The 10,311-nt window shown below is 38.6% G+C and overlaps 1 protein-coding gene across 1 annotated transcript; it reads right to left on the bottom strand.

Moving 5' to 3' along the window:
* Positions 1–726: 726 nt before the first annotated feature.
* LOC122827038 (NLR family CARD domain-containing protein 3-like) lies at positions 727–9,155 on the bottom strand. The gene is made up of 11 exons (XM_044109545.1): positions 9,099–9,155; positions 7,604–7,686; positions 6,847–7,011; positions 6,441–6,521; positions 6,102–6,180; positions 5,737–5,968; positions 3,599–5,372; positions 3,184–3,357; positions 2,690–2,863; positions 2,244–2,290; positions 727–2,085 (listed from the first exon to the last, which is right to left on the bottom strand). The coding sequence occupies exons 2-11, from the start codon at positions 7,648–7,650 to the stop codon at positions 1,544–1,546; spliced, it is 3,315 nt and encodes a 1,104-aa protein (XP_043965480.1). The 5' UTR covers positions 7,651–7,686; positions 9,099–9,155; the 3' UTR covers positions 727–1,543.
* Between the last annotated feature and the right edge of the window lie 1,156 nt (positions 9,156–10,311).

Genomic DNA, 10,311 nt, shown 5'->3' with positions numbered 1-10,311 from the left:
GAAACAGAGTCATTTTTCAACTCTGCAGTAACATTTTAATGTACAACATGAAGACGCCTGTTCCTATTGTGTTTCTGTTAATTGTTGGGAAAGATTAGATTATATAAATTATGTTTCACAACTTCAGGATCATCTGACACATCTAACAAGAACATTATTGAAACGTAAGAGGTTTAATAGCAGGAAGCTGGTAACCAAGGCCGTTTATTGATTGGCCTCCACTTCCCACCATCCCAAATCCTGATAGGCTGCAGTTTATATATTGAAGGTTTATTTTATACGGAGAAGTTATTCTAACTTTAATATGTGTTCTAGAAAACTTTATTCATCATACTATTTATTAGACAACTTTTATCATAATAAAATAAGCATGTAAGTTAGCTTTTAATAAAATATCTTTAACTCCTTTGTCTTTATGGTGGTTTAAAAACTGTAAAGTTTTAAGTGTAATATTGACTGTAAAATCAACTTTCAGAGCCTTTGGTCTCTGGTTTAAAACCTGCACTTGTGCACCAAGTTATGTTTTCTCTTTCCATGTAGGGGATCTCTCCAGGTTCTCCAGCTTCCGATTCTTATCTTCATTGTAAGTTAAATAACCAATAATTCTTAACTTTTTCCCCCAGGACTGTTAAACATCGTCTCTCCCAGAGTTCACCAAGGTCAAGGTCGAGATTTTCACATCTACTGTTTTCACATCAAGAGAAGCAGCAAACCACAAAATGCAAAGAATTTTAGGTTTTTATTTTTAAAGGTTTAACATCAACATGTCAGTCTCTCTAGAGAATTTTTGCAATTGATTTTGTTTTTTATTTTGTGGTGCTACTGATCTTTATTCATTAAACGTCTTTCAAAATCTACATATAGAAGAAAAAAAGATTTAAAAATTGCAGACTTGAACACACAAACATTTTTATTCTTAAATGAACATAAATAAGTTACTCACAGTTTTTATACTCTGTCAATCACAAGCTATGACTTGACATCAAGAAAGTCTGACAGGAGTGTAGTGGAGGTAAATACTGCCACCTGCAGGTGGGTATCAACATCACATCTAATGTTTTAGACCATTTTTGAGGAAAATTTTTAAATAAATATAATGATGTATTAGCATGGAAAGATGTGAGGAAAATGTAGGGATATGTTGCTCTGGTATAAATTTCTGTGCCCCTGGAATTGCAAAAGACGGGAGCAGCTGATAAGTATGACATCACAGATAGAAGCAAATACTTCATAAGTAAAATAATTTTTAAAATAAATAAAATCAATAACAATATCATTGCATTTTCTATGTTGCACATGACAAAAAATATACAGGTTCATTACTGTTTAATACAAACTTAAGAGGCTAATTACACCCCACCTTATTATAAGGAGTAAAGTAATAATTTAATCACCAAACAAAGTTTTATGTGCTTGTGAAAATAAATACAGATTCTACAGTTTCATTTTGAACATTTGAAGATGCCTCCTCTTCCTGTTCTAGTTTGATCTCATATACAGGAATATTTTTTTTATCAAGTTAATCAAATCACATCCTGTTTGCTTACAGCTGACACAAAAGAGCAGAGGAATTCAATTTGACCCCATAACCAAATCCAGCATAAAGAGGTTCAGTGAATGTGGTGCTGAAGGTGTGGAGGTGGGTCACCACATCACCAGAGACTCTGTAGAAGGACAGGATACCAGCAGGACGGTCCACATAGACTCCAACACGGTGAGAGACGGTGGGCGAGGAAGGAAGAGGAATCGGTGACCCGCTGTTGTTGTGCCAAGCACTGAATCCTCCATCAGTACAGGCAAGACACCAAGACTGATCATTCCCTCCAAACTTGGAGCCATCGCTGTCACCATTTCTTCCAATCCCTCTGTAGCTCACTGCAACATAAACCTTTCCAACCCATTCAACCTCCCAGTAACAGCGACCAGTCAAACCAGTTTCACACAGCACCTGGGGCCAGTAGTCAAATCTTGCTGGGTGATCAGGGTATGGGTGTTCCTTCCGTAAGTCGGTCACCTTCCTGTTGTTCTCAGACAGTTTGAGGAACTTGTGAGCCGTGTTTGGGTCCAGTGTGAGCTCACAGAAGTCTAAAGAAAGATTTTAACATATTTTTAAAACTGTTCTGACAGAACAAACTGTGTAAAAAGTTTGATTAAAAATTATTTTGCAAAGTACTACAAATTAGTAACTTCTTAAACTACAACAAAAAAACCAATAAATGTGAATAAAAATTATGCACTCTTACATTTTCTGAAGTTTGGTTTCAACCACTGGACAGAACCAGGTTCAGCTCTGCAAGGCATGAAAGACACAGTCTTCATTATCATTATCTTTATTATCTACTCTGTGCAACAGAAGCATCATCAATGCTATTTTTTCATTGGTTGTCTGTTTCACTGACATGATTAATTATTCAGGTATTCTTGCAGAGTTACTTCAGGACATAGTAAAGAACAAATTAAATTTTGCTCAGATGTGGTCTGAGGTAGACAATTCTGTTCCTTGGTTACTTTTGTCCTGCTTTTTTCTAGTGTTTTTCTACTTGAACACATCTGATTTAATATGGTTATAAGATGAATAAATGTTTTATTCAGTTGTGTTGGAGCAGAGACAAGCTTAAAACATCCAGGACCAGATTGTAGACCTCGGATGCATCCTGTAATTTATTTTACAAGGATGATGAGTCCTAACCTGATGGTGTCCAGTCTGCAATCGGGAATCTTTTGACTGGCTGAGAGCAGCTGCAGTCCTGACTCTCCTGGATGGTTGTAGCTCAGGTCCAGCTCTCTCAGGTGGGAGGGGTTGGAGATCAGAGCCGAAGCCAGAGAGGAGCAGCCTTTCTCTGAGATCAGACAGCCTGAAAGACTGAAGACACAACAAATAAATCTATTACATCCAGGTACACAAACGTTCAGATTTTGTATATTCATCCAGTGAATTGTTCACTGAGGATTTCTGACAAACTGGCTACCAGAGCAGACATAAAAAATGTTGTGCATCATTGAAGTGTTGATCACAGTTTCTACAAGGTCAGTCTGTCCATGTTCCCACAGTCCTGCTCACATTCAAGCCCACAAACTGCCAATGGAGACACTCCCAACTGGGTGTATATAATTAAGCCCTCATGGGTCCCTTATCATGAATGTGGTTTTAAAGTTGCATAACAACAGAGAATGTGATCTGACCTGAGCGTTTCCAGTTTGCAACATGGACTCTCCAGTCCTTGGCACAGTTGCTTTATCCCAGAATCCTCCAAGTCGTTGTTACTTAGGTCCAGCTCTCTCAAACTAGATGACTGGGAACCCAGAACTGAGGAAAGAGCTTCACAGCTTCTTGCTGACAGGTTACAGCCACTCAACCTGAAAACCAACATGTCACGTTTACAATAAAAACATAAATAGACATCTAATGTAAATAGACATCTACTCTCAGAACTGCACTCAGTCTCAATAAAGAATTGGGCTCATTTTAGATCAGGTAAATGTGACAAATTAAACAAATACATATATATTTCTAATTATTTGTACTCGTATTGCAGGTTCCTTATGAAGTTGTTTATAAGAATTGTGACATTTATGTAATCAAAACAAGTATACTCACACAGCTTTCTTAGCAGCTTTAACCACTGGCAGCAGTCTGAGGAGAGCCTCTTCTGAGGCCGAGTATTTCTTCAGGTCAAACTCATCCAGATCTTTTCCAGATGACAGTAAGATGAAGACCAGAGCTGACCACTGAGTAGAAGACAGTTTATCTGTGGAGAGACTTCCTGATTTGAGGTACTTTCTGATCTCCTCCTGTAAGGAACAATCCTTGAGCTCATTCAGACAGTAGAACAGGTTGATGCTTTTATCTATAGACACATTGTCACTGATCTTTTGCTTTATGTACTGAATTGTTTCCTGGTTTTTCTGTAAGCTTCTTGCCTTCTGTGTCTGGAGACCATGTAGGAGTCTCTGATTGGCCTGCAGTGAAAGACCCAGGAGGAACCGGAGAAACAAGTCCAGGTGTCCATTTGGACTTCGTAATGCCTTGTCCACAGCGATCTGATGTAAATTAGCCACTGCTGACTCCTTATCTTCTGGCTCACATTCTTCAAGCAGATTGACACCAGATCTGATGAAGGTCAGATGAACATGAAGGGCAGCCAGAAACTCCTGAACACTCAGATGGACGAAACAGAACACCTTGTCCTGGTACAGACCTCTCTCCTCTTTAAAGATCTGTGTGAACACTCCTGAATACACTGAGGCTGCTGTGATATTGATGCCACACTCTGTCAGGTCTGATTCATAGAAGATCAGGTTTCCTTTCTGCAGCTGATCAAAAGCCAGTTTTCCCAGAGACTCAATCATCTTCCTGCTCTCTGGACTCCAGTGTGGATCTGTTTCAGATCCTCCATCATATTTCACCTTCCTCACTTTGGTCTGAACCACCAGGAAATGGATGTACATCTCAGTCAGGGTGCTGGGCAGATCTCCTCCCTCTGTGGTCTTTATCATATCATCCAGAACTGTAGCAGTGATCCAGCAGAAAACTGGGATGTGACACATGATGTGGAGACTTCTTGAAGTCATGATGTGGGAAAGGATCCTTCTTGCCTGCTTTTCATCTCTGAATCTCTTCCTGAAGTATTCCTCCTTCTGGGGGTCATTGAACCCTCTGACCTCTGTCACCATGCCAACACACTGAGCAGGGATCTGATTGGCTGCTGCAGGTCGTGTGGTTATCCAGAGGAGAGCAGAAGGAAACAGTTTCCCCCTGATGAGGTTTGTCAGCAGAACATCCAGTGAGCTGGACTCTGTAACATCAGTCAGGAACGGATTGTTGTTGAAATCCAGATCAAGTCGACTTTCATCCAGACCATCAAAGATGAACAGAACCTGAAACGTTTCAAAACTGCTGATTCCTTTGGTTTCAGGAAATAAATGATGAATCAGTTCCACCAAACTGAACTTTTTTTCTTTCAGGACATTCAGCTCTCTGAAGGTGAATGGAAATATAAACTGGATGTTCTGGTTGGTTTTGTCTTCAGCCCAGTCCAGAGTGAACTTTTGTATTAAGACTGTTTTCCCAATGCCAGCCACTCCCTTTGTCATCACTGTTCTGATTGGTTGATCTCTTCCAGGTTGGACTTTAAAGATGTCTTCTTGTCTGATTGTTGTTTCTGGTCTGTCTGGTTTCCTGGATGCTGTTTCAATCTGTCTGACCTCATGTTCATCATTGACCTCTCCATTCCCTCCCTCTGTGATGTAGAGCTCTGTGTAGATCTGGTTCAGGAGGGTTGGACTTCCTGCTTTAGCGATGCCCTCAAACACACTCTGGAACTTCTTCTTCATTGAGGATTTAAGGTTATCCTGACACATGGAAGGAGTTTCTACAAACAGATAAAAGACATGAGTTCACCTGAGATATGGATCACTTCAAAACTATTTTTCTTAAAATAGGGCAAAGTAACAAAAAGATTCCACTTTTCAATCATAGAAACATCAACCACTACCCTATCTGAGAGCCAATCAGGTTTTCTGACTGCAGCTTCAGGAATATTACCTCCATCAAGAATATCTCTGAGGATGGAGATGTTGACAGGATAAGCCCATGAGGAAAAGTCAAGGCTAGGATGGACTAGCATGAGATTCTGGCAAGAAAACTATGGCCACTGCGTTGTGTTGCATCAACCCTTTTACTTAATTGTTTTTCAGTTATTTAATTGAAAATTGAGATTTTAATAATTATCTTACTGCTCTGCAGATGCTCGGCCAGTTCCTCCTGATTCATCTTCCTCAAGAAGAAAACTATGATCTTCAGCAAAGCTTCTGTGCTGCTCCTCCTCCTCTGCTTGTCATCATCACCCTCCACCATCTCCTCATCCTCCTTCTGACTCTCTAAGCATTCTGGGTAACATGGATTCAAAACCTTCTGGATCTTCTTCAGCTCGTTCTTTATAAAACAGATCATGTTTCGCTCCAGTTCCTGAAAAGGAATCCCAGATGATGACAAGTCAGACTGGATCAGAACATCAGGTCCATGTTGGAGAGACTGAAGATCCTGGATCTGGTCTAAAAAGAGCAACAGGAAGTTGACTGAACAGAACTGATGTACAGACCGTAAATATGGAGTCCAGATGTGTTTGATGCTGCTGTGCAGACGGACCTCTGGGAGCCTCCGAGCTCTGCTGGTCCACTCTGTGGAGGAACCCAAAATAATTTATAAAAACACACAACATCTTTCAAATTAAAATATTTAAAAATAATAAATGATAAATATTTAATGTATTTGTTTTTCCATCAAGAAAATGGTATTTTAGATGATTGTTGTTAAAGTTGTTTTAAGTCAGAATATGCTTTAAGTTTTCTCTTTCTGTTTCAAGCCCCTCAGCCAAATGTTTGATGCTTTTGTTTTGAAAATCTGCTCCTGCTGGTTGAAGTCTAACTGAGGAACTGACCTCAGGTCTGGCTGGGATTTCCATCCTCCTGCCTGGTTGCTCCTCAGGGACAAACAACTGCATTCAGGTTCTGGATCAGAACTTGGGGTTTGGTGGATCATGGGAGACAAAAGAACATTTTAGGTCCACATTTGTTTTGGTTCCAACCTGCATTGGAACCAGGATCCTGGTGATCCTGGTTTTAAACAAGAGAAAACTTTTCATCCAGTCACAACCAGGACAGTTCTGGTTACATCTCTCATTCATCAATTTGATCCGAGTTCCAGGTTTTGAACTCTGATCAGATGTTGTTGTTAATTAATTCATTTTTACATCAAAAATGGACTAATTCAAAATATTGAAAAGGAACACTTCATTCTACTGATAGAAAAAAGTCAGAGCAGTTCATCGTTTTTAATTATTTTACCTGGAGAGAAAGAACTGGCACTGATCCGGTTCAGATGTACAGAACCCTCCTTTAAATTGAAGAGGTGCTGATTTTGATTGGTTGCTCCGAAATGACAAACAGCTGGGTTGAGGTTGAAGGACAGAATCCGGAGCAGAATCAGGTTCTGGTTCCCAGAGACCAAATCTAGAGAAGACATGGGAATAAATAAATTCATTTTTAAAAATCCATATATAAACAAACAAATAAATACATAAATACATTTAGAAATTTTGAAAATTCAGAAAAACATTAATAGATTTGTAAATACATCTAAAATAAATAAGTAAATTAATTAATTAATAATAAATCAATGCATAAATAAATGTATCACAATAAAATCTAAGAAAAATTTTAAATGAATAAAATTAATAAATGCACAAAGAAATATGTTTTTTAGATCTATAAATAAATCGATAATTAATCAATACATAAACACAATAATAAATACATAAAGAGACAAACACAACTTTCATTTTGAACATATTTCCAAATTGATTTTATACTTTAAGCTGCCTGAAAAACTCAATATTTATCTCAGTACATCAATATATTATATTATCATTTATTGCTTTTAATGATGCACAAAACTGTTTCAGGTTTTTACATGTTAAATGTCTCAGGTTATGCTGATCTGAGTCACTCTGGATGTCTAGTTAATAAATGTCCAGATATGAGTCCAATAACCTTGAATTGTTTTATTGTAGCAGGACAAAAGATCAACATCACATCCACTCACGTGTTCTTCAGAGAAAGTCTGGTTCTGAACAAGCTGGGTGGACTCATAGCAGCTCTTCATGGACTCAACATTCTGGGAAGAAACTTAAAATAGAAAACATCATAAAACAGTAGAACGATGTTGTGGTGGGTTTCAGAACTGGAGGTGGATCCAGTTACTAGCTTTTAGAGTATCTCTGCTGTTTTCTCTGTGGCTTTGCAGCAGGTAGCCACCAGAGGGCGCTAAGGTGAAACTGTTGCATGGTTGAGGTTGAACACCTGCAGGGAATCAGGCCTCATTCCACCCTGGATATAAGGAGCTGGTTGCCAGTCACTTGTTGCCAGTCACTTGTTGCCTGAGTGTTAACTCATGTGGCTCATCAGTTTCTCTACCAAACATCCTGCAGTTTCACCTCTTATCATGTGTAAGTCCCATGTCCAACATTTCCTCTTGCTACCTTCATCTGCTCCTCTAATTCATTATTTCTTCCAGGAGTTCCCCTAACACACCCCAGATCACCACCTTTTCACATTACTTCACTTTGTAAATAAAGAGCTTTAACTGATTTCTTCTCTCCTGAGTGTTTCCCTGCATGTGGGTCTGAAACGTAAACAGACGGATGCAACAGGCTGAATATCTCATCTCTCTATTGCTTTAGTTGTTTTTCATGTTCTATTTATTATTGTAAAACTGATTCATTTTTATCTCCCACCTGCTGCAGAGCACAGTTGTTCAGTGCTGTCTCTGCAATGTTTGATTAAAATATGCAGAACATAAAACATAGCAGCTGAATAAATTGTCCCAGTGTGAAAGTCGACCTCAGATGTGATAAAAGCAGAAGTTTATGATCAGAGGAAAGGTGAGAGTAGGGTTAGTTTTTCCACATCAGATCCTTTAATTACAACATCTTAGAATGAAGCTCAACTAATGGTTAAGATTTTAGTTCCTAAATTTCTGTTTGTTTGTAAGTGAAATAAGAGCCTCAGGATGGGAGCAGCGATTCAAGATTAACTGGTTGATTAATGTTTTAATTTATTTCTGGTCAGCAGAGGAACCACAGAGTTCTGGTTCTCCCCCTCGGTCAGCTGCTCTCACGTCACTTTATAATTCAAAGTTTATTTCTGCAGCTCTTTTCAGTCAGGTGTCTCTGCTTCACATTCTCTGAAAGTTTACCAATCCCGGGTTTTCCCTCCTGCTGCTAATCGAGCCCTCTGACAGAAACATCCAGTCGTTTCTAAAATTAGATTTCAGTCTAAAATGAAATAAAAACCCTCAGATCTCTAATATACCATCTGATCTTATGATCATCAGGCTAAAAATGGCTTTTAAACATTTTAAAAACTAGTTTTATTTCACATGTGCTGACCTTTAAATGACATCAAACAGAAAATCCTGAATAAAGTGAACTAAATGTAGCAAACGATCTGAAGCTGGATTTGTTTTAATTATTTTAGTAAAACTTAAACAGTTTTTACAGTGAAGCTCAAATATGACAGTATGAAGAAAACAAACTTACAGCGTTGAAGGCGTCTGAAGACTAAACTACTTCCTGCTTATTGGCTCCACCCACTGAGTTTAGCCGCACCTTAAGTTACACCTTCAGGGACAGACAGTTTTCCGGATTTTTTTTTCTTTTTTTTTTCCATTTAATTTTCAGTTTAGTTTTTTTTTAATCACAGTTTGTTTGAAGGGAAGAATTGAACCTCGACTGGATATAAACACTCAGAAACGGATCAATTACTGATGAAACTAATTAAAAAGATTAAATTATGAACTTCAACCAACTGGTTTAAATCAAATTACATCAGATTTATAAGAATATAAGGGAATCAAGAGATTACGTCTGTTCAGTCATTTTCAAGAGCCGCTGTTTGTCTCCCTTTGGTGGTGGAATTATAAAACTGAAATGAGTGATTTTAGCCTGAGTAGCAACCATTAATAATGTTATCACACCATTAATGCTTCATGCTTCATGATAATGTGGATAACATTAGACCTGCTGCTGCTTCCAGGTGAAACCTTTCACCTGTTTCTGTGTTTCTATCCTGGAATTAGCCGCTTGCTTTTTAAGAAGAGCTTGAAATGTGTAAAGTAAATTTAATTTAAAGATTAAATCTAGAACGTTTAGTAGGACAGCATTAGGTTCTGATGGTTTCTGTGTCCTTGGTGTCTGAAGCCTGCTTTTAATAAGACGGTCTGAGACGTGTTGGTGAGTTTTGGACCATTGTTCTCCTGTTGATCTGTTCCTCTGTTGGACTTTTATTTTCCCAGAAGTCTGAGGATAGTCATGATGTTTCTGGTAAAAGTGATATGTTGTTCTTTTGGGTCAGCAGCGGTCCTGGTTTCGGACCTCTCTATGGAGGACCGATTGGGCCCAGAAAACCATCAGACTGTAATTATAAACTTCACCAGCAGAGGGCAGTGTTTGTGTTTTGAAAACGCTAAACTGTTTAATTTTGTGATATAAAGTTGTTAAAGTAAACACTGTAAATGACGGAGAAATGTTCTGGATCATTCTCCTGTTGATCTGTTCCTCTGGTTCTGTTTGGACCCAGCAGAACCAAGCAGGGAGACTTTCACCTCCATATCTCCAGGTAAATATTTGACCTGTGAGCTCAGCCGAGTCACACGGAGATCCGATCAATAAGAACACATCCAGTACTTTAATCTCTCCTGATTCTGTTCTCTCAAAGCTCCTAAAGTAGAGAGATGAACCTGACCTCTGACCT

This window comes from Gambusia affinis, linkage group LG24 (assembly GCF_019740435.1).
Source record: "Gambusia affinis linkage group LG24, SWU_Gaff_1.0, whole genome shotgun sequence".
Taxonomy (NCBI): domain Eukaryota; kingdom Metazoa; phylum Chordata; class Actinopteri; order Cyprinodontiformes; family Poeciliidae; genus Gambusia; species Gambusia affinis.
This window is presented reverse-complemented; position numbering and strand designations above follow the sequence as displayed.

Excerpts from the sequence above, each read along its gene's own strand:
- LOC122827038 (XM_044109545.1), bottom strand. The coding sequence starts at position 7,650 with ATGAGTCCACCCAGCTTGTTCAGAACCAGACTTTCTCTGAAGAACAC. Across the intron at positions 7,012-7,603 it reads AGACTTTCTCTGAAGAACAC|ATTTGGTCTCTGGGAACCAG; the intron begins GTGAGTGGATGT and ends TGTCTTCTCTAG. Across the intron at positions 2,291-2,689 it reads TGCAGACTGGACACCATCAG|AGCTGAACCTGGTTCTGTCC; the intron begins GTTAGGACTCAT and ends CATGCCTTGCAG.